General features: G+C 47.9%; 1 protein-coding gene across 10 annotated transcripts in view; it reads left to right on the top strand.

Annotated features, from left to right (window-relative positions):
• Positions 1-24,422, top strand: part of CCDC30 (coiled-coil domain containing 30) — a 114,521-nt gene that overhangs the window by 26,028 nt on the left and 64,071 nt on the right. For 8 of the 10 annotated variants that reach the window (XR_016347805.1, XR_012897362.2, XM_075906716.2 and 5 more), the window contains 4 exons: positions 9,363-9,553; positions 14,194-14,283; positions 15,502-15,655; positions 22,662-22,733. Coding sequence is in view for 8 of the 10 variants with exons in the window: in XM_075906716.2 (XP_075762831.2) it covers positions 9,363-9,553; positions 14,194-14,283; positions 15,502-15,655; positions 22,662-22,733 (507 nt within the window). In the remaining 2 variants the exon portion in view is untranslated. Of the gene's footprint in view, positions 1-4,429; positions 4,580-9,362; positions 9,554-14,193; positions 14,284-15,501; positions 15,656-22,661; positions 22,734-24,422 lie in introns of those variants that run through there. The other 2 variants (XM_075906723.2, XM_075906717.2) reach the window with 2 other exon arrangements.

Here is a 24,422-nt window from a genome sequence, read left to right as displayed (position 1 = left end):
CAGAGACTGAGGCAGGTACACAAAATCAATCAGGATAAGCCCTAAAGTTGTAGAGTAAAACACAGTCATTTTGTTAGGGTATGTCTACACTACCCCGCTAGTTCGAACTAGCGGAGGTAATGTAGTCATCCGCAGTTGCAAATGAAGCCTGGGATTTGAATTTCCCGGGCTTCATTTGCATGAAGCCGGCTGGCGCCATTTTTAAATGCCGGCTAGTTCGAACCCTGTGCTGCGTGGCTACACGCGGCATGGGAGTAGCTAGTTCGGATTAGGCTTCCTAATCCGAACTAGCTGTACTCCTCGTTCCACGGATTAGGCTTCCTAATCCGATCTAGCTACTCCGTGCCGCGTGTAGCCGCGCGGCACGGGGTTTGAACTAGCCGGCATTTAAAAATGGCGCCGGCCGGCTTCATGCAAATGAAGCCCGGGAAATTCAAATCCCGGGCTTCGTTTGCAACTGCGGATGACTACATTACCCCCACTAGTTCGAACTAGCGGGGTAGTGTAGACATACCCTTAGAGATCTGTTAAAGCTGCCTTTATAACCACAGGAATAATTCTGTGGTAGCAGCTTATGTTATCCTTAGGATCCAGCTGCTGCTGACTTCATGTTCAATTATTGGTCCTAGAGAGCTGTGCATTTAGTGCCTCTCTCCGCAGTGAATAGTTTCCTGTCCTTGGGGCAGTTTGCAATCCATTTCAGCAACTCTCTTCTAATATGCTGTGTTTTTGTTGGGTAGATTGATTGCTTGTGTGCTGAGGTACCCAACTCATGAGCTTTCATGAGAGACAAGTTATAGCATCATGTTTCCGCTGCTCTCATTACAGCATATTTTGTCTAAAATGTAAATTGCCAGACGATATAGAGGGATCTAGCCTGAGAGTCTGCCCACGCATATCATGCCAATCAACAGTCTAACCATGCTGTTTGTGTCTCACCCCTCATCGTCTGGGTTCAATTACACTGGAACAAAAGTCTCAGAGGGCAAGCATAAAAGTCCTCTAACAACGTATTTATCAGGTGAAAAGTGTGGTAATGGCACTTATTGTACCATTAGGGTACGTCTAAGCTACATGGCTCCGTCGACGGAGCCAGGTAAATTTGTTTGTTCGGCAAAGGGAAATGAAGCCGTGATTTAAATAATCGCGGCTTCATTTAAATTTAAATGGCTGCCCCGCTCTGCCGATCAGCTGTTTGTCGGCAGATCGGGGCAGTCTGGACGCTCTCCTGCCGACATGAAAGCCCTTTATCGACCTCCCCGGTAAACCTCATCCGATGAGGCATAACAGGGAGGTCGATAAAGGACTCTCAGGTCGGTGCAGGAGCGTCCAGACTAGCGTGCTGAGCCAACAAACAGCTGATCAGCTGTTTGTCGGCTCAGCATGGCAGCCATTTAAATTTCAGTGAAGCCACGATTATTTAAATCATGGCTTCATTTCCCTCTGCCGATCAGCCTAATCTACATGGCTCCATCGACAGAGCCATGTAGCTTAGACACACCCCAAATGTCTAACTGAAAGAACTGAAAAAACAATGAATGGTCCTGCAGCACCTTAGAGACCAACATTTTTTTTTTTTTTGGTCTCTAAGGTGCAGTGCCAGTGCAAAATATTTCCAGTGAAGGCAGCCTGGCATAGACACAGCTCCATGTGTTGGTTCCCAGGAACACTTAGCTACAGATCGTCCATTGCTCAACCTAGAGTGGGTATGGCAAGACCTTGTCCTAAACAGAAATGGGAAGGTCTCATTTGGGATTAATATGTCCTTTCCTGACTGACGTGTCACTGTCTCTTTTGCTGTAAATGTAAAGGTACATCCCTCTCCCGTATTTTCCACTTCTTCCCTCTCAACAGTCATTTCTATTCTAGGTCAAATGTGAATGCTTTGAAGATGCTCAATCTAGCAGTTGGGTGTTTGGGGTTTCTAGGTGGAGTGTGTTTGTGTGATCATCCTGATTACAAAACTGCTACAGGATGAGGAAGAATGTTTGATTTCCTGGGATCTGTAGCATTACCATTGTCACATTTCTTAGATATGCACATAGACCATGTGGCCCAGGTGTATTTTAAACACCACAATGAGTAAAAATGCAGAAAAACTGCAAGGCAGCTCCATTTGACCTTAATATGTTCCTTGTACAAATCAGTTTAAAGTCAAGGGAAGAGGCAACCAGGGAATCACAGGGTGTTTTCCATCCACAGGACTGATAGAGACAGCAGCAGAATGTGGAGTGGAAACATGCAATTGATTTGGCCTTCAGGCTTAGGATGAGATTGTTATACTAGATTGTATCCAGCCTGAGCATATGGAGCTGTGTGGCAAATGCCTCTTACAAACGGAAAAATAAGCAGAGAATGGCGGGGTGCCTTAGCGTTTCCTGTCCCTTTACAACAGGCCACTCCCCTTCAAGGTTGTTTGCCTTCCTAGAGTGAGGTCAGGACCGTCTAGAACAGGGGTGGGGAACCATGCAGCCCCTGGCTTGTCTGGATCCGGCCCCTGAGACTCGGGGCTTCCCCCAGCATAGGGGAGCCCGTGCTGGAGAGGGGTGGTTGTTTTGTTTCTCACTTGTGTGCAGCCCCCAACTGACTTTTCTGTGGGTCAGTAGCCCCCGACCCACAAAAGGTTCCCCACCCCTGCTCTAGAGACATGTGACCCGTGGAGCTGCATGCATGACCCCTTACACACACACACACGCTAAGCCTTTAGATCGGCAAGCATCACAGCTTCCCTCAAGTCCTGTCCTACTGCCATGCTCCAAGTGTCTCACTCGTTTTTCGGTCCTGTTCTGCAAATAGGAAGCAAATTTTGAAGTGAGGACAAATAATCACTGGAACATGAATGGTACAAGAATCCCGGGTGGAATTCTCTGTCCTGTGCTAGTGGAGGGTGAGACTAGATCGTAGTCGTCTGGCTAAGCACTAAAATGTGTGAATTTTTTTCCCTCTGCGGTACAGTTCCAAAGCAAACTGCCCTTCTTGGGGAGACCTTTCAATAGATTTTGCATTTGAGGCCAAACCTAGGCACAATGCAAAACACAAACTCAAAAAACAACCAATAGTCTAGCTGCACCTTAAAGACTAACAAAACATGTAGATGGCATCATGAGCTTTCATGGGGACAACCCAATTCTTCAGATGAGCCACTTCAGCTCATGATACCATCTACATGTTTTGTTAGTCTTTAAGGTGCTGCTAGACTATTGGTTATTTTTTAAGTTTTTCCAGTTGCAGACTAACTCATCTACCCTTCTGAATCTTTCAAAACAAACAGTTCCCCTATGCTTCTGTTTCAAGACTGAAGCTGAGTGCAGGCTAAGTAGAGTGAGTGTAAATTACACTCTCTCTGGCTGATTATAGGGGCACAGATGAAAACGCTTCACTACATTGTCACAAGCTCCTTTTCCATTTGAGCATTTTCCCTGTTCATTGTGGAGGGCTTTGGTGCACTGCTCCAGAAAAGAAGGACACCCAACCCTTTCTCTGATGCATCCCATTGGCGAACCAGCGGTTCTCTGGGTTGGTAGTCCTTTACAACAGACGCTCCATTCTCATTTGTTTCAGTGAGTCAAAAGTTTGCTCTTGGGAACCTGCCCAGTCCCACCCCTCAACGTCTGCTTTGGGAGTCAATGTAAGGGTGCTGCCAGCCCAGCCAGGTGTAGACAGAACTGGGACTGAAAGCCTGTCATTCCTATGAAGAGCTACATTCCTTTTCAGGTCTGGTCTACACCTGGAGTTTAGGTCGAACTTAAGCGCATTAGGTCGATTTTCTAAACAATGAATCCACACCACAAGCCTGTTCCATCAGTTGTAAGGGCTGTTAAAGTCAATTTCAGTACTCCTGCTTTTCCTGAGGAGTAATGATTCAGTCAACCTTGCATGGTCGACTGTAGGGTAGTTCAGATGCAGCACTGGGAAAGTGTCCCACAGTGCTGCAACATGACCATTCTGCCCAGGACTTTCAACTCTTCTGCTCTCCGGGTGCACAGGAAAATCTGAATTTCGTTTCCTGTGTAGCCAGCATGGCGAGCAGACCTCAGAGCAGGCAGCACATCTCAGCAGCTCAGCTGACGATGAGTTTCCAGGGTCGGAGATGAGCACCAGCAGGGGTCATGCAGAAGGCTCTGGACGTCATGGCTATGTGAGGAGAGGCATCATTTCAGGCAGAACTACAAAGCAGTAAAAGAAACACAGGCATCTATGCCAAGATCACACAGGGCATGGTGGAGCAAGGATACACCAGGGATGCCCAGCAGTTCCGCATGAAAATAAAAGTTCTCTGGCAGGCGTACGAGAAGACAAAGGTGGCAGACAGATAGTCCGGGTCAGCGCTGCAAACCTGCTGCTTCTATGATTCTAGGTGGGGACCCGAGCAGTGTCCCAATTCAGTCTGTGAATTTCTCCCAAGAGACTCTTCAGGCAACAGCAGGGAGGACAGTGGATGAGGAAGAGGAGGAGAATGATCAGCAGGCGAGCAGAACATCTGATCTCGCCAACTGCTGGGACCTTTTCTGACTTTGGATACAATCCCTTCCTCCCAGGACGTCTCCTGCCGGGCCCGATGACAAGGAGGACGCTTCTGGTGAGATCACATTTTAGTCATGCTCCCAGTGGGTCGAGGCAATTGGGTGTGATCTGTGGCAGCCACTCTGCCTACCACGGGTGATTGGTGAAGGCAGGGCCCCAGGCCCCACCTCCAGTCCCTCCCCTTATGCTAAGGCCCTGCCCCTTCCCTGCCCCCATGCGTGTGTGCTCCCCCTCCCAACCACAGGGAAGGGTTAGGGTGGGGGGGTATATTTGCCTCAGGGGTGAGGGGCACATGGCATGGCCCCAGCCTCCCGGCCCCAGCCTCCCATCCCCAGAGGAGGGCTTGCCGTACCATGTGTCCCGGCCCAGCCCAGCCTCTCCAGCCTCAGAGCACCAGGGAGGGAGGAGGGCGCACCACGCTGTGCGACAGCCCAGCCTCTCCAGCCCTGGAGCACTGGGAGGGGAGAGGAGGGTGGCCCCCGCGTGGCCCCAGCCTCTTCAGCTCTGAGGAGGGTGGAGGGCGCATGGGGTGGCTCCATCTTCCTCAGCCCTGGAGCATTGGGGGGCAGCAACACTGCGCCCCCAGAATGCTTACAGCAGGTGCTCTATCAGTGTGTGTGTGTGGGGGGGGGGGGTTATGACTGGCATTTTGGGAAGGCAAAGCCTTCCCCCACCAAGAGACTGGCCACCCATGTTGCCTGCACAGCAGAGGCTCCCTGGAACAGTTTGCTAAGATGTCTGGAGATGGCGTGGGACTCCTCCCTGCACATCTCTACAGAGCTGTCGTGGAGGAACTCTTTCATCTTTCTCACAAGGTTTCTGGAGAGGCTGCCTTCTTCTGCCCTCCATGGCAGCACCTTTCCAGGCCACGTCAGCAGTAAGTGGGCTGGTGTCATTGCAGCACAAGGCCCAGGTCTCTGGCCACATTCACTCAGCCTTCGCTCCCGCTCCCTCTGTGTGACTCGGAGAAGACTGATACCATGCATGGCAACCCGGATGAAGCACGGGGAGCTCTGTAACTGAGACCACAGTAGGATACCTTCATTGGCTTATTCCCAATAAAGCATTGTTTGAAGTCCTGCACCCCCCTCCACCCGCAGATCCCCCTCTATGCCCAGACCCCCCTTCACCCGCAGGCTGCTGTGTGGAAGGGAAAGTTGTTCTCTCCCATCAAGCAGGGGGTACTGAGCACACGGTCACTATGCGAGCCCCTGCCCTGCCACTACACCTGGACCCCCTTCTGTCCACAGGCTCTTAAGGGAAGCAAAAGTTGCACTTTTCTGGCAAATGGGGGGTGCCAAGCACAAGATCACCATGTGGGCCCCTGCCCTGCTGCCACACCTCCGTGGCCTCCTTACAAACACAGACACTTGCCCAGCTGCGAGAACTATTTGCAAGCACTGTCTCACACATGCTTTCAAAACAGAAGCAAAAGAGCAAGCCTACGCCTGGCACCAGACTGAGCCCAGCTGCTGCCTTAAGATCTTCATTGCTTGTGTTGAGTGGGGGTGTTTACAGTGGGGTTGAAAAATTCCTTTTAATTGGTAACTGATTAAGGGGGGTGGGGCGGAAGCTAGGCTGGAGTGCCCCCTCCCCTCCGCACCCACCACTGCCGGGTTCAAGTGCCCCTGCGTGCAGCACGCCTGGTTAACCATTGCACACAAGCAATAATGATGTTGTTGTTGAGAAATCAAGCGTTTGTGTTTAGGGACCAGAAAGGAAGCAGGGACAAAGAATGAGTTCAGAAAGAGATTGAATGCCACCAGCAATCTGCCAATCGCTTCTCTCAGGTGCTTCACAGAAGAGTATGTTCGTGACCTCCTCAGAGTCTTCCTCGTTCCAGTGGACTCTGCCATACTGCAGCCATACTGCAGCATAAGGCACATGATGGTTGCCATGACTGTCATCGTACTTTGCTGCTGAACAGGTTCCATGCTGTACAGTAATTCCTCATTTAACACGGTAGATACGTTTCAGAAAATGATCGTGTTAAGTGAAAACGTGTTACGTGGGGTCAATTTTTCCATTGAAAATAATGGAAAAGGTGGGGGTTGCGTTTCAAGCGGTGGTGTCCAAGTCAACTTTCTTTTGGTGCTGAGTCATCAACATCAACATTAGGGGGGTGGACTTTTGTTGACAAAACTATACCTGTGTCTACACTGTCGCTGAGTTCTGTCGACAACTGTAAACCTCATTCTACGAGGAATAACGCCTTTTGTCGACAGAGTTCTGTCAACAGAAGGAGTTATTGCATCTACACTGTCCTTTGCATCTACGCTGTCATGTCGACAAAGTGGCTTGCTTTGTCGACAGAACTGGATGTAGTCTAGATGCTCTGTCGACAGAAGCTTTGTCGACAGAACTTCTGTCGACAAAAGCCTGTAGTCTAGACGTGCCCTAGATGATGTACTGTACTGTACAGTAAAACTCCCAATAGGGCATCGGCTGGAACCCGGAAGTGCTCCAGTCAGCTGCTCTCTCGGCGGGACTGCTCAGAGCCGCATGTGCACTTGCGGCTCCAGCCAGCGCTTGTTAGCAGCCGGGGCTGGGACATAAGGTTGGGGGAAAAAGGGGACTGGGTTACAGCAGGGAGGGGAGGTGTTTGGCCCTGGGGAAGGGAAAGGGAGCAGAGGGGAGGGGGATTGGGTTGGGAGTACAGTATGCCCCTGTGACGGGTCTGCTGGGACCCGCACTGCATCCAGCAAGGGGAGATCGCTGGGGAACAGCATGGCGAGTGGCCAACCCTCTGCCACTTTGCAGGGAGATGGGGGAAGCCCTGCGCAGCAGCCGGCGACAGGCCAGCTGGGGAAACCGTGTTATTTCGGGGACGGTAGTGTTATTCAAAAAATGTTCCCCCCCAAAAATCGTGCTATCGTGAAAACGTGTTAAGTGGGCACGTGTTAAAAGAGTAATTACTGCATTCCATGCTTATTGCATCTGCAGCCCTGTACGCCATCTACATGGATAACCAGGGGAAAGGTGCAAAAGGACTGTTTGCCTTTGCTTTCAGAAGTTGCTAGAGTTCCACAATTCAGTTCTCTAAAGAGTCTGTCTGCATGGTGCATGTACCATCCCCACAGAGACTGAGCGGGATGCATTGTGGGGGTGTAAGGACAGAGCAGGAATTTCCCTGCAGTTGTTCTGGCTGACAGGCAGGGACTGTTGGCATCCCAGCAGCACAGAGGAAGTGAAAGAAGCAATCACAAGGGAATGTAAAGGGGGTAAGAAACTGGGAGGGGGAGGGGCAGGGAAGAGACTGTTGAAGAAAATGGAGTGGGGAGACATATGAGGCAGAAGGTGGGGGACGGCAGTGGACAGGAACAGAGGGAGAGGGGGACAGCGCTCCGAGCTGGTGGATAGGGCAGAGGCGAGGAAGACAGAACGGGGACATATACTGTTGGGCTGTGTCTACGTTAGCAAGATTTTGGCTCTGGGGAAGGGAAAGGGCCTGTGTACACTGGCCGCGAGTATTTGCGCAAGAACACTGATGTTCTACTGTATGAAATCAGTGCTTCTTGAGCAAATATTCTGATGCTCCCGCTCAGGGATAAGTCCTCTTGTGCAAGTGTTCTTGCGCAAGAGGCCAGTGTAGACAGGCAACCTGAATTTCTTGCGCAAGAAAGCCCAATGGCTAAAATGGCCATTGGAGCTTTCTTGCACAAGAGAGCGTCTACACTGGCACGGATGCTTTTGCACAAAAGCACATCTCTTGCGCAAAGGCACATGTCAGTGTAGACGCTCTCTTGAAAAAATACTTTTAACGGAAAAACTTTTCCGTTAAAAGTATTTGCGCAAAATCATGCCAGTGTAGACACAGCCTAGGAGCCTAGGGCCAGGAGAGCCCATAACCACTAGAGAACATTCCTCTACTGTGCCTGGAATGAGTCCAGACCCCACATCTGCCATGACCCCACTCCTGCACTTCTACGCCCCATACCTAACTTCACCCCAGAGCCTGTACTCCCAGCCAGAGCCCTCATCCCCCCAGTCCCGAGCCCCCTCCCACAAACCAAACCTCTTGGCCCCATCCCTGCCACAGATTGCCCATGTGCAGAATGACTTTTATTATGTGCACCAATAAGGAGGCGATGGGTCGCAAATAATTGGCACATAACAAAATTCATTCTGCACATGGACATAAAAAATTAAAGGGAACACTAATGCTGGTCCCTGCTGAGGACCCAACTTAGGTTCAGTACGACTCACATGATGGAATGTTGGTTTTGTTTACTTTTGTTTTTTCAATTTGGAAATTACATAAATAAAGCCTACATTGAAAGGAGGCCCGAAGAGGAGCTCTGTGTAAACTTGAAAGTTGCTCCTCAACAGAAGCTAGTCCAATGAAAAAGATTACCTTACCCACCTTTTCTCTGTACATTCAAAGCACAGTTAAGGTTGCAGGATCAAGCTCTCAAGAGGTAGGCTAAACCAGAATTAAGATTGTCCTTGCAACCTTAATTTGCTTATTGATGACATGATCACACACTATTTTTCCATAGAATCTCTGCCTTATTCAGAGCCTTTGAAAACAATGGAAGCTGCTAGGAGTAAAAGTGCTTTTGAAAATCTAGCCACGTTTATTAGTGTTGAATGTTCTCAGCTCCACATGTCGGCAAGTGGGGGCTTTAAAAGTACCTAAAGAGGCCAGGTGATAGGTAGTGGGTATCAGGCAGTTTTGCAAATCCAACTCATGCACTGATGATACACTATATATATATTGTTAGTCTCTAAGGTGGGACAGGACCACTCAATTTTTAAGTTTCTTTAAGTTGCAGACTTACATGGCTACCCCTCAGAGCCACTAATGATTGTTCATTGCTCTGCTGTGTTTCTTTCAGAAGCCCAGCTGAAGGAGGTGGAGGAAATGCTGGAACAGGAAGGCTTATCTGAGATAGCTCATAGCAGTCCCAGCGAACAGATTGCTTATTTACTGGTGGAAAGAACTACGCTGCTGGAGAAATTAGAGATTGCAGACCAAAAGCTAGATTCACGTAGCTACGTCGATGGACTGTGTGCGGCACAACTTCAGGTATCAAAATCAACAGTGGGTGTTTATTAAAGTAGCCCTATCAAAGGGACAATTAAGGATTTTTTCAGGGTTTATTTAAAATTAAGAACATTTCTATCATTTATAAAAAGCCTCTGGATTCTTAAAACTGAAGTACATTTCCATACTAATTTTTACCTATCCATCTTCGCAAATGCTTTGCTCCATAGTTCTGGAATTGAATAATTGAAAAAAATTTTCTATAAAAGGAGAGAATACTGAGGGCTTTGTTATGAAAAAGAAAACCTGTAAGGATCAATTGAGAAGTCTTATTTGGGTAATTGTGGCTTCCCACTAGCCCCGGTATTTCTGATGACTCCATGAGCAAGATTTCGTGATCATGTCTCCCTCAGAGTTGTGAGAATAGCTTAAAAATCATGAGCTTTAAAAAAAATCAAGTGTTTTCTTTTTAAATGCATTCTAGTTTTAGAGGAATCTTCACAATCTTAATAAGTTAAGGACAAAAACTTAAAAAAAAGAAAGCTAAGAGGATTTAAGTAAAACACTGTGTATCATGAGACTTGTAACTTAACTAGAAGATCTGATAAACCTATGAATAAATGGGGACTGAGAAAGGACTTCGGGACTAGGTTCATAAAGGTCTTGAAAAAATCCTTCAAAGAAATAGGAAATGCTTTAGAAGAAAAACTCTTGCCTGAAAAAGTTGCCTGGCTATTAAATTTTAGTTTCACAGGCCCTCATATATTTAGGCTGTTTATTCCAAAACATGATTCATATCAAAACCAGCAAAAGGAAGACTTGTTAGTGTGATTACCATTTCAGCCATAACAGCCATGTCTAAGAGACTTGATATAAGAGTGCGCCATCTCTCTATATAAAAGTAAATAGGTAACGGAAAAGGTGCCAGTATTCAGGAATGTATAGCATGGTTCCTGCATTCTGCAAGGCCAATAAAACTTCTTGATGTACACTGCAAATTGTATGATGGGGGCTAATTTGGCTACGACAAATCAGGAAAGAGATCTTGGAGTTATCGTGGACAGTTCTCTGAAAACTTCCACACAGTGTGCAGCGGCGGTCAAAAAGGCAAATAGGATGCTAGGAATTATTAGGAAAGGGATAGAAAATAAGACCCAGAACATCTTACTGCCCCTGTATAAAACTATGGTACACCCACATCTTGAATACTGTGTACAGATGTGGTCTCCTCACCTCAAAAAAGATATTTTGGCCTTGGAAAGGGTTCAGAAAAGGGCAACTAAAATGATGAGGGGTTTGGAATGGGTCCCATATGAAGAGAGGTTAAAACAACTGGGACTTTTCAGTTTAGAAAAGAGGAGACTGAGGGGGGATATGATAGAGGTCTATAAAATCATGAGTGGTGTGGAGAGGGCTGATAAAGAAAAGTTATTTATTAGTTCCCATAATAGAAGAACTAGAGGACACCAAATGAAATTAATGGGTAGCAGGTTTAAAACTAATAAAAGGAAGTTCTTCTTCTCACAGCGTGTTGTCAACCTGTGGAACTCCTTGCCAGAGGAGGCGGTGAAGGCTAGGACTATAATAGAGTTTAAAGAGAAGCTGGATAAATTCATGGAGGTTAGGTCCATAAAAGGCTATTAGCCAGGGGATAAAATGGTGTCCTTGGCCTCTGTTTGTCAGAGGCTGGAGAGGGATGGCAGGAGACAAATCGCTTGATCATTGTCTTCGGTCAACCCTCTCTGGGGTACCTGGTGCTGGCCACTGTCGGTAGACAGGATACTGGGCTAGATGGACCTTTGGTCTGACCCAGTACGGCCGTTCTTATGTTCTTATGTTCCCTCTGAGCAGCTCTTTGAGTTTAGTCTGATGCATTAATAAACTCTCCCTGTCTAACGCCAGTACAGAATTTTGGATTGAAAACTATTAATATTCTAATCTATACTTCTCCCATGGAGAGAGGTGGTAAATTTGTTGTAAATTTTCTTCAGCCAAAAAAAAAAAAAAAAAAAGCAGTATGAATACAACCGTTCATCACAAAGGTCATTATAGTCGGATGAAAACTGTTCATTTCTGCTACAGGATATTCAAAGTTATCAAGTTCCACATTAAAATATAATCACGTAGTCCAGCGAAATTTGCGGTTCAAAAGGATTAAGGCTGAGCAAGTGAACCAACCATCCCTCATGATGCAAACCTTTATAAGAAAGGAAATGCCAAGTTATGAGTAAGGTTCCCTCTAGGCTGCACAGCAACACGACCCCACAGCTCCTTAACGACCCAGCCCAGCCAGGGGCTCAGGGCTTTGTGCACAGAGCTGCCTGGCTGGGGGAGGGGCATTTCTCCCTCAGTGACAGCAGCAGTTCCCTGCTGAGGACAGAGCAGTGAGTCTCTCCCAGCTGGTAGGGAGGGGACGTGTCCCTACGGGCTGGGAGAGACTCACTGCCGTGCCCTCAGTAGGAAGCTTCTGCTGTTGCGGAGGGAGAATTGCCCGTCCCCCAGCCAGGCAGCTTCCTGTGCGAGTCCTGAGCACCTGGCTGGGCGGGCTCATTAAGCAGCTGCAGGGCCGTGCTGCCGCGCAGCTTAGAAGGAATGTTGGTTGTGGGACACCTTTTAATGATACTCTAATGACCACACAGCATGTCTCCATGGACAGACTTGAAGTCCCTCCAGGAACACCCTTTGCAGGTTCCAGGTACAGAAATGCTCTACACACAAACACATCCACTTCCATCACAGTGAAATGCAAAATCTTAATTACAACCTTTGCTGGGTTTAAAAGTCTCAGAGGGGTAGCCATGTTAGTCTGTAACTAAAAATACTTAAAGACCAACAATGGTCCAGTAGCACCAAAAAATATATTGATAGTATCATGAGCTTTTGTGGGCACAACCCACTTCTTCAGAATATGTCATCTAAAAGGAAAGTTCACCCAAGTGAGTCTTCCCCAGGAGTTGCTGTGTAAAGAACTCGTCTTGTTCAGCCCAGACTTCAACCCTCCCGTCATCGTGCAAACAGACACCTCGGAGGTCCAGCTGCGGGCAGTGCTCTCTCAGGACATGGAGCGGGAGGAAAACGCCATCATCTACATTAGCAGAAAACTCTTCACTAGGGAGCATAATTATTCAGTCATTGAGAAGGAGACCCTGGCTATTAAATGGGTGATGGAGGCCCTACGTTACTAACTCCTCAGGGATTCTTACACTAGTCACTGATCAGGTACCCCTAAAGTGGCTACACACTTCAACGCACAGATAATGCGATGGTGTCTCACCTTACAACAGTATGTGTGTACCCTACAGCACCGAGCTGGACAGGAAAATGCAAACGCAGACTGTCTGTTCCGGATGGGGGAAGATCAAGTGCCCAGTCCTGGAGACTGGGAGCTGGACTAAAGCGGGTGGGGGGGATATAGTGAGCAGAGGTGGCTACTCACTGACCCAGAATGGGAGGAACCCCTCTCCAAGCCCAGGTGGGCCATGCCTGGTCCTGGTACTTTAATTCCCTTGGAGCAAAGGGGGCGAGCAGTATAAAAGCCCAGTCAGGAGCTCAGTAGGGCCCCAGCTGCCGGAGGAAGCAAAGGCCTGCCCCACGCTTCCAAAGCAGGAGGCCACTGAAGACCTGGCTGAAGCTGAGGACTGACCCAGACCGCCAGGCCCCCATATCGACAAGGAAACGTTTCTAACCCTGCCTGAGGGTTCAGACCCCAACAGCCCCAAGGACCTCCCGGGACCGTGGAGCCAGGTATACTCCGAGGAGGCGTTTGGAAGTGGCCATGAGGAAGCCGAAAACTGTCAGGCTGACTTCATTGGACTGTAGTGTGTCAGTGTGTTGTGGGCAGGATCCCTGCTGATTTCAGGCTGCCACTGCTAGGGCCCTGGGCTGGGACGCAGTGGAGTAAGGAGGGTCCGTGTTCCCCCTGCCACTCCACATACTGGGTGGCAGTCTCTCCCTCTCTGGCCAGTGATCTGTCTGTTTGTTTGCCCCACCCTGCCCCAGGGCCTGGGCTTACCAACTGTTGAACTGTCTGTTTGTGTGCCCTGCCCTGTACCAGGGCCTGGGCCTACTTAAACTGTGGACCTGCATTTGTTTACCTGCCCTACCCTGCATCAAGGCCTGGAATTGAAGGCACATTTATGGGCCTGCGCACAGGTCTGGGGTCCAGGACTGAGCCGGGTGGCTTACGAGGACCATTGTTGTTTTTTAATCTTTGCGGTGTTGATGTGAGTGCACAGATTTAAGTGTGATGTGTGGCTCATGTTTCCAGAGGAATTCAGAGGTTGTAATTAAGTTTTTGTGATGCAGGCTGACTGGCACATGGGGAAGTTATCCACCTTTATCCACGTAGAGTCGGTCGAGCATATTCGGTATCAGTGTATTTTTTTGTGCAGGGCTGAGCCCATAGGATGTAAAAGGAAGAGGCCTGTGACATCACAAGGTTAAAAAAGCAGAGAACCTGCAGAGATCCCAATAAGCAGCAGAATGCGACAGGCAAGTGAGGGCTCTTTAAACAATTTGGAATCTGTCTGGATTAAAGGCCCCTTTAAAATATAAGCTATGATTACAACTGATGGCTAGTTAAGATAAAGTTAACATTTAAAAGGCTGCATATCACTATCCAGGGAAGATTAATAGCAGGCTTTTTAATGGTGTTGGCTTATTAACACGTCTTTTCATGCAAGGACAAGTTTGATCATATCCACCAGGCATTAGAAGATGAACTTCAGCAACAACATGAATCCATGCAACATACTAAAGAGACAATGGACAAGGTAAGACATGTATGCAGCCCTTTGCTTCCAGTACAGTGTGTGCCTGGGATTCCCCACAGAGATGTGACTTTGGGAGGTAAAGCAGATGCAGGTCAACTGGGATGAGAACAGCTATAAATTGAAATTACCTTTTTGCCAAGAGTGTGCCCAGTGGGAAATGCCCCCGGCTCCTGAATAAAAAACATTCACAGTTCAGGAGCTGATGCAGACTATAACAGGAGGTGATCACTGTTAGCTGACAGACCCATGTACCTGAAGCTAACCCAGCCTGAGCCACAAACCTTAGAATGAAGAAGCAGGCTCCAGCTTAAGACATCTGGAAAGGACAAGGGAAAAGTGAAGTGAAATTCTGGGGGAAGGGAGATCTGGGAGGAGAAGGGGGAAAGACATGGAGGGGCAGTGGGAAGAAAGGTGAGACAAGGCAGGAAGTAGGAAGGGAAAGAAGCAGAGAGGTGGAAACAATAGACATGGAAGCTGAAAATCTGGCAATAGAAGCACAGGATGGAAGGAGTAACAGGGAAAGCAAATGGGAAAAGGAAGTGCCCCAGTGTGAATTGTTTTGGAAAGTCTGAGCAAAAGGCACTTCCCTCGGAACATAAGAAAGTATGTGTGGTGAAGTAGAGTGGCCTGGCCTCCCTCTGGACTGGAGAGTGAGGCACCACTGCCATGTGCCTTGTGTTAACCAGTCTTACAACTCTCCGTTGGGGCTAGGCTGTTCTCATCCTTGGCTTGGGTACTCTCAGCCCCACCCAGTCTCCCCTCCCCTATCAAGCCAAAGGCACTAAAAAGAATGCACAGTTGATCAGCCATCGGAACAAACTCCCAAGGGAAGGTTCTCCATCTAAACGGGATGCCTTCTGGAAGTCATGCTACATCTCATAGTTCCTTCTTGGCTTAACATGTAGGAATCTATGAATGAAAATACAGCTTGACTAACAGTGGTCCTCAAGGGAGAAAGTGTTTCTATCCTTTTTATCCCCCGGGGATTCATCTGGAAAACACCATTCCTTAAAATTAGGTGCAAGATTGCAGCTATGACACACACTTCAGCATGCTTACATAATGGGCTTGCCTCAGTAAGTCCATGTACGGCCTGAGCAGTAGCTCTCACATGCCTATTTAGTGTGTCCCCATTTCCCAAGCACTAATGCACACTGCTTGTCAGTGCAGACAGGGCAATTGCTTTCCTTTGTCCTGTGAGCGTTGCTTTTGTTTCAGTCCCATAACGAAGAGCTGGAAAGAGAGAAAGTGTTACGAAGGCGGGTGGAGCGAGACCTGGATGAGGCTGCACGAAGGCTGCAGATGGCTCACGAAGAGATCCGCCGGCTGACAGATGAACTGGACATGCAGAAAAAGGAGCAAAGCAAACCCGGTAAATTAGAGCCACATGCGACATAGTTACTAGCCTTTAATGGGCCTGGTTTTCAGAAGTGCTGATCGCTTGCACCGCCTACAGCTCGATGCCTGTGAAAATCAGGTCCTATTCTCTGTCAGTCTTGCCTGTTACTCTGGGTATGTCTACACTACAAAGTTAATTCGAACTAACAGACGTTAGTTCGAATTAACTTTGATAGGCACTACACATGCAAACCGCTAGTTCGAACTTAAGTCGAACTAGCGGAGCGCTTAATTTGAACTAGGTAAACCTCATTCCACGAGGACTAACGTCTAGTTCGAATTAACTAGTTCGAATTAAGGGCTGTGTAGCCACTTAATTCAAACTAGTGGGAGGCTAGCCCTCCCCAGCTTTCCCTAGTGGCCACTCTGGGCACCACCAGGGAAACTCTTCTGCCCCCCTCCCGGCCCCGGAGCCCTTAAAGGGGCACGGGCTGGCTACGGTGCCCGTGCCAGGTGCAAGCCTGCCAGCACCCAGCCAGCAGACCCTGCACCTTGCACGGCTCGAGCCAGCCACCTGCTGCCACCCAGCCCTCCGCCTCTTCCCGGGACCAGGCTGGCAGCTCCCGGGAGCCTGCCCAGGTCCGCAAGAGGCGGGCGCCCGCCTGGTCTAGTGTAGACATTGTGGACCTCATCCACGACCTCCGCACTAGGCACAGGAAAGTGGCCGTCTAGGGCAGGATAGCTGCCAGCCTGGCCACCCAGGAGCAGGTTTGCATGAAAATCAAGGTGGTCCACTGAGACCCCCGACCCTGAGCTTAGAATGGCCGTACTGGGTCAGACCAAAGCTCCATCTAGCCCAGTAGCCTGTCTGCCGACAGCGGCCAACACTAAGTATCCTGGAGGGGATGGACTGAAGACAGTGACCAAGCCATTTGTCTCGTGCCATCCATCTCCAGCCTTCCACAAACAGAGGCCAGGGACACTATTTCTACCCCCTAGCTAATACCACTCCATGGACCCAACCTCCATGAATTTATCTCACTTCTCTTTAAACTCTGTTCTAGTTCTAGCCTTCACAGCCTCCTGCAGCAAGGAGATCCACAGGTTGACTATTTGCTTTGTGAAGAACTTTCTGTTATTAGTTTGAATCCTGCTACCCATTCATTTAATTTGGTGTCCTCTAGTCCTTCTATTATGGGAACTAATGATGAACTTTTCTGTATGCACCCTTTCCACACCACTCATGCTTTTATAGACCTCTATCATATCCCCCCTCAGTCTCCTCTTTTCTAAACTGAAAAGTCCCAGTCTCTTTAGCCTCTCTTCATATGGGACCTGTTCCAAACCCCTGATCATTTTAGTTGCCCTCCCCTCTCCCACCCTCTCTCTTCCCCTCTCCCACCTCCTTTTCCCAGTCTCCCCGAGTTTTGTTCAATAAAGAGAGTTTCTATTTTTGAACACACGTGTCCTTTATTTTGTACATCAGGAAGGGGGGCTAGGGAGGGGTAAGTGGAAGGAGGTGAGGGCGGAATGGGGCACGAGCCCCCGATGGGGAGGACTGGGGTGGCTCTGCGGGCTCCTCGGGGTGGAAGCTCTCCTGAAGCCACTTGATTGACCCCCCCCTCCGGATGGCAGCCTGCGGCAAGTGCAGCCGGGCTGATGGCTGAGTGCTGTGATGTGCCAAGTGTGGGCATTCAGGGCACTCCAAGCCAGGACTGCTTTGCTGTCCCTCATCGAGTTAGCCAAGTGAGCGGGGAACCCCTGACAACTGTCTGTCCGGGGTGGGGGTCGGGTCCCTTTAAGCACAGCCCTCGGCTAGCCTGAGGCAGCAGCTCCACGCTCTAAGTCCTAATCTGATGCCCTGCCAGCACTGCTTCCAGCCAGCCTTAACTTCGGTTCAGGGTCCACTCAATGTGGACATACATGCTAGTTCGAATTAGCAAAACGCTAATTCGAACTAGTTTTTAGGTCTAGATACACTAGTTCCAATTAGCTTAGTTCGAATTAACTAATTTGAATTAAGTTAGTTCGAATTAGCGCTGTAGTGTAGACAGACCCTCTGAGAATAGCCCCAGAGAGAGTCTCCTGGCCCCACACTGTCCATCTGTCACACATTAGCCTGGTAAAGCCTTTCACATGGTGTGATGGGGCGAACAGAGCCCATCATCCACTGGAGGCCGTTCAGCTCCCTGGCCAGCAGCGGGGACAGTGGAGAGGGCCTTCAAGTAGGGCAGAAGGGATCGCTCCCTGGGCACCTCTCAGAGGATGCATTTCAGATCCTTCTGCCCTCACTCCGAGGCCTCTGGACGACGGCTCTGCTTCCCCGTGTGTCCACCAGCTGTCACGCCCTCCCTGCTTTCCCGCCACATTGACAAGCTCCTCATCTTGCATCTTGCTGTCAAACCATCCTGCCCACAAAGCCCACCTGGGAGGATGTGGGGCTTAGGAGGCTTTGGACAGCTGCTGGAGAGGAGGGTGTCGCACGTATTTGCCACTTGCTGAGGCTGCCCTAATAGTGCTGTAGGTATTGCCCTAGGTCAGCAGGTGAGACGTGAGCACTTTCTGAGGGGCTGTTTATCTCAGGGAGCGCAGCTGCTGCACCACAATGTCTGGGGCTGCTCAGGCCAGATTAGAGGGGAGTTTTAACCTCCTCCTCCCAAAACTAACTCAAGAAACGCGTCTGGAAAATCCATTTTAGGAAAGGGAAGGGACACGCAGTATGTAAAGGTTCCACTCGTTAACAGAGGTTTATTAATCAGCTAATAGGTGTTGTTAATATGTCACAGACAGGAGGACAGGAGATTCTTAACTCAACCTTAGACGTTGCTCTAAATTATAATGAACCATAAGCAACCTATTGGACTTTAACAGTTGATAACAATGGATTGAAACAATTGGTCGACTCTTTATTGAAACTGCTGTGAATCATTTAACCACCTCTTATAACCCATTTCTACTTGGACTCTTTTGTGGAAGGGTGGGTGCCTCTGAATCCAGGTCAGCGGGAGGCCACGCTGACTCACCACACTGCCCAGCTAAATAACAGTTTTAATGTCCCGGCCCTCGCTCAGGGCAAGGCTGAAACAGTTTAGGGCTCAGGCCTGGTACAGACAGAGCAGTGGTTCATAAAGGCCACTCCCTTGGTCAGGGCAGGGCAACAAACAAATAGCCCTGGCTATCTCGGCCAGTCTTCTGAGCCTGGCGGTGGTCAGGGTGGCCTTGGCCCATCTTCGGGGCCTGGCAGCAGCCGAGGTGGTCCAACCCAGTCGTACCTCCTAGGGCGGGGCAGCTGTGCCTTTCTTCTGGGGAGCCTAAGGAGAGCGTCTGGCTTGCTTGCGCTCTGAGGCTACATCTAGATTGCAGGCTTCTTTTGGAAGAAGCTTTTCTGGAAGAGATCTTGTAGAAAAACTTCTTCCGAAAGAGAGCGTCCACACTGCAATAGCACATCGAAAAAGCGATCTGCTTTTTCGAAAGATAGCATCCGCACTGAATGGACGCTCTCTCGCATTTCGGCTGTGATTACTATGGACGGAGTGGCCACCAGGGCACCTGTGCTTTGTCCTCTTTCCTCTTCTTCCAAAAGAACTCCCTCTTCCCTGTCCACACATGCCTTCTTCCAAAAAAGCTCTTTCGGAAAAAGGCTTCTTCCTCATAGAATGAGGATTGCCAATGTCAAAAAAACCTCTCTGTTCTTTCAATTTTCTTTCGGAAGAACGCGATTGCAGTGTGGACGTTCCTCAAATTTTATCGGAAAAACAGCTGTTTTTCTGACAAAACTGTAGTGTAGACATACCCTGACTGAGCTCTCAGCCCTTTCTTTTATCATCCCACCCCCACCCTTCTGCTTCCTGTGGGTGGGGGTAAGACGATCCAGCCCCACCCACCAAGGGATCTGAGGGAGTAGGTCCCCTTCCGGGTCAGTGGGAGGCCACGTTGACTCGCTACAGGACAAATGAACAGAAGCAAAAAGGTCCTGCACCAGGCCAATCTGCCCTTTGGAGTCTGACACTGGCTCCTAAAGCCCCAGCCTACTTTTCCCTCCAGGCAGCTTCAAGGCAACCTCTGGTTAGGCTCTGGCCCTTCCTAGGGCTGGCTCGAGAAGATCTCCTCTTCTCCCAGTCACCACCACTGGGCTTTTCCTGCTATCTCAGAGATCCTAAGGCCAAAGAGACCACTGCAATCATCTAGTTTAGGGGTGGGCAGTAATTTTAGCAGGGGGGCCACTTCCCGAATTTTGCCAGTGGTCATGGGCCGGCACTTCCAGAAGGGGCAGGGCCTTGGGTGGAAGGGGCTGTTCCCTCTGGGTTCAGCCCCGCCCCTGCAGGGGGAGGAAACTTCCCGCCTCCAGGGAACTACCAGCCATTTTGAACAGCTGGTGATTCCCTGTACGTGCTATGCACCCCTGGTGTGGGGAGGAGACTTTGTGCTCTTCCCCGCCCCCAGGCCATTTGGGATCTGGGGGTGGGGAGTGCGCGAAGTTATGCATTGTTCAAAATGGCTGGTGTCGCCCTCTAGGTGCCACATTCCTCTGGCGGGGGAGGGAGCCGCCAGCCGCTTTGAACAGCGAACAACTTCACGCATTCCCCTGTCCCCGGTGGGGAGGTCACGGGACAGATCAAATGGGTTGGCATGCTGGATTTGGCCTGGAGGCCGTATCTCGTCCACCCCAATCTAGTCCGACCTCATGGATGACACAGGCCAGAGACTCCTAGAGGAGCTTTTTCAGTAAAACATCAAATCTTGATTTAAAAATTGTGATGGGGAATCCGCCACAACCCTTGGCAAATCTGTTCTGTCATTGCTATTCCCTTTCTCAATCAAATTTGCATCTCTTCAAAAAAAGATGTTACATTAGTTTGACGAGATCTCTTTTCCATAAGCCCACGTGGATATGCATTAATTACTTTACTCTCCTTTAATTCTTTATTAATCAAATCTCGTAACAGTTGTTCCATTTTCTTACCTGGGCCTGGTGTCAGGCTGACAAGCCTATTGTTATCTGAGTCATCCCGTTTACACTATTTAAAAAACTTGCACAACATCTTCCAGTTTTCTGGGTCTTACCCAGTGTTTCAAGACTTGTTGAAAACCATTGTTAATGGTCCAGAGAGCTTCCTAGACATCACTTTAAAACTCTTGGATGGAAGTTACCTGGATCTACTAATTTAAAAAGGTCTCACTTTAGTAGCCTCTATTTAACATCCTCCAGAAATATTAGTGCAAATGAAAGAGTGTTTATCATCTCCATATGATGAGACTATATCATCTGTTTTCCCCTAAATACAAAACAGAGGTATTTATTAAACATTTCTGCCTTTTCTGAAATACTATTGATAGTTCTGCCAGTACCATTCTGAGGATTCTTCTTAGTATATTTCAAAATCTCCTTATTAACTTAACTTACTTAACTCTTGCCATAGAATTGTCTTTGTGTCCCTTGGCTTCCCTCAGCAATTTTCTAGAATTCTAAACTTCTAATTGACATTCATTACCACTAATTTCCCCCCTCTTCTATTTGTTGTATGTTATTTTATTTTATAGCTGCCTTCACTTCCTCTCTAAACCTGGGCAGCTTTTTAACTAGCACAGCCTTTCCCCTCAGTTGTGAGATTATAGTGTTGGGGCCACCTCGTCTTGTGTTTTTCAATCATTCTTATTTGTCAGACATATTTTTCTGACTAAATTCTTCCTCCCAGCTGAGAATTTGTACAAGCAGCATATGAAAATGATCAGCTGGAGTTCCTTGTCCTACAATACGATATCTGAGGGGCTGACAGGTGCCCAGGCTGAGTATCCTCCTGCTTCACTGGGACTCCAGATGGAATCCACTTGCAGAGACCTGGCATGTGCCTGACCACATCAGCCTATATGTACACACAGAGGCACTTCCCCCAAGTCACTAAGCAGTTCCAATCCGCAGCCAGAGCAGTCAGTCACAGGCTGTGCTTTATTCCAAGGCTTGCGAGCAATTTCTCTGCACAGCGTTTTTCAGCCCTCCTATGTTGATCGATTGACATACATGCATCAAAGGGCACACACTCGGCGGTGCGTCACAGCCTCCAAATGATATTTCTCCAGATCATGGACAGAGCTACTGAATTTGGCTTTCTTTCCCAGCGGAACCTTGTGTGCCCTGAACCAGTGAGACTCTGTTTATGATGAGCATGCTCGGCTTTGTAATCTGCATAAAAGTAGGAATTCGTGTTTGGCTTTCTATGCTGTAGTTAGGGTTTTAATGTTTCATGTGTTTCTGTGCTGTGTTGTGCTTAGAATGTTAGTGTTCAGAATCATATTGAACTTTTCAAGGGAAGTTATGACAACTAGCAATAATTGTGTTTCTGGGTGTTCAGTCCTCCCTGTAGATTTTAAAAGCTAAATGCCTTGTACCTAGATTTATTCATAGAAAGTCAAGTGGGATCCCCAATTTATTTGAGAGAAAGTCCATCTAGAACCAGTGTTTACTCCTGCAAGCCTGTTCAAGTTTAATAAAAAGTGTACGATCCTTATTAAGCAATTTTCAGTCTAGTACATTATTTCCTTTTGTTGGTGGCTGCTAATTTTAGTATTTCAAATCATGTCCTATGGTCTAGTTCAGTGTTTCTCAATCCTTTTTTTATAAAGTACCCCTTTTTCAAAAAAAAATTATAAGTACCCCCAGTACCTACAGGCTTCAGACACACACAGTTTTTTTCTACCATTGCAACACATTTGTTTAAACAATTTAATCGTAGCCGGGCGGGCAATCAAATTTTTTGGTATAAAAAGTACAAAAATAATATAGAGCTGTAAAACTTAAAACAAAAGTTCAGTTTTCTCCAAATTTCAGTTGTGATGACATACCCTCCCAGACTTCTCTCGAGTACCTCTAAGGGTACTCGTACCACTGGTTGAGAAACACTGGTCTAGTTTTGTGCTCTTCGAACTCCTTTTGAGCTCAATTTTAGGTTTGAATTTTATGAATGAAAAGCTATAGAAGAGGATTCTAGAAAATGGATGAACAGTTATCATTAGTTGAGACAGTTTCTCTGTTGTGCTCTTAGATCCTGCTTTGCTGCTGGCTCCGCAAACATCCGAGAGCCCAAGAGAAGAGTTGAACAAGCTGAAAGACAGTGGTAAGCCATACATTTGCTAATGCATCTGCCAATGTTACCTCCAAACCTGGTTGGCTGGAAAGCTTTTGTCAAAACTTTAACAGAAAATTGAGTTTTCAGATGCATGAACATTTTTGCATAAAGCATGTACTTTCCTTGAAAAATTGTTATATTTCACCGGAAAACTGAAAATCCACATGCCCAACATTTTCAACTAAAACCTGAAAATGTGTTGGTTTTCAACAGTTCTGGGTTATAGATTTCAGTTTTTAACAAAAGGTTGACATTTCCAACTGAAGCGTTAGATGAAAATGAAAAAAGGGTTGTTGTTTTTTCCTGAGACGCTCTACTTAGAGGTGTGTTAGATATATAAATTCAAATCTAGAAAAATTTCTAATGTTGTGCTGCTAACACAAACTATTGAAACAACAAATGGTCTGGTAGCATTATAGACTAACAAAACATGCAGATGATATCATGAGCTTTCGTGGGCACAGCCCAGTTCTTCAGATGACTGGAGATGACTGAAGAAGTGGGCTGTGCCCACGAAAGCCCACGAAAGCTCATGATACCATCGACATGTTTTGTTAGTCTATAAAGTGCAACCAAACCATAAAATTGAATAATTTTAGTATTTCAAATCATGTCCTAGTATTTCAAATCATGAAAGTAGGAATAAGAAATCCTCCAGAAAAGGCTTTATTTTCCGGAGAATAACGTCTAGACTGGCGCTTTTCTCCGGCTTTTCCCCAAGCCGGAAAAAAGCGGCTGCCATGTTAATGCAAATGCCGTGGGGGATATTTAAATCCCCCGCGGATTTGCCTATTCCACTTTCCGTGGTTGAAAAATGCTGCATTCTTTCGATTTAATTTTGAAAGAACACAGCAGCAGTCTAGACACAGGGGAAGTTTTTTTCAAAAAAAGGCCACTTTTTTTGAAAAAAGGCCACTTTTTTTGAAAAAACCCCGTAGTCTAGACAAACTCTGGGAAGCAGTGTCCTGGTCCCACGCCACATACTGCAGCTCCCATTGTCCAGGAGCTGTGACCCATGGTGAACGGGAGCTTCAAGGAGCAATACCTGCGGAGGTGCATGTAAATAAAGTGCAGGCGGCCCCCTAGGGGCTAACTCTTGTGAATTGCATCTGGCCTGCAGGCGGGTTATTACCCACCACTGCTGCAGAATTGGTTCTCATTTTCACTAGCTGGGACTTACTGGCACACTGTAGGTACTATACTAACAGCGCACAATGTATGCCCATGCTGGGCCTGTGCTAACCAGCTCTGTTTTTTTCTGCGCACAGTAAAATGCAGGGTTTTGTGAGGAACTTTAGCAGCTGTTGGTTGAGTAAGGACATTTCCCAAAGCTGTTAGTTTTTTGTATATCTCCCATGAGCAGGAAAGTGAAGTGCTCTTGTGCTCACATTGAACAGACCTCACCCCCCTTTTACACTGCCCGGGACCTTTCAGTCACTAATTACAAATGTGTCCTTCTGCAGAATGAATTGTGCTGACCTGGGAAGGTCAGGCTGACTAAGGGTGCCTCTACACTGCAGCGCTATTTCAGGATACCAGGGTATCCCAAAATAGCTATCCCGTGTCTTCACAGCCAGCCTGTTATTTCGGGCTCGATATTCCGCCGTCCCTGTAAACCTCATTCTACGAGGAGTAAGAGACGTTTTGGAATAGCGCTTTGTTTCGAAATTTGGCGCC

The sequence above is a fragment of the Pelodiscus sinensis genome, chromosome 24 (genome assembly GCF_052426305.1).
Source record: "Pelodiscus sinensis isolate ZL-2025 chromosome 24, ASM5242630v1, whole genome shotgun sequence".
In the NCBI taxonomy this organism is placed as follows: Eukaryota; Metazoa; Chordata; order Testudines; family Trionychidae; genus Pelodiscus; species Pelodiscus sinensis.
This window is presented reverse-complemented; position numbering and strand designations above follow the sequence as displayed.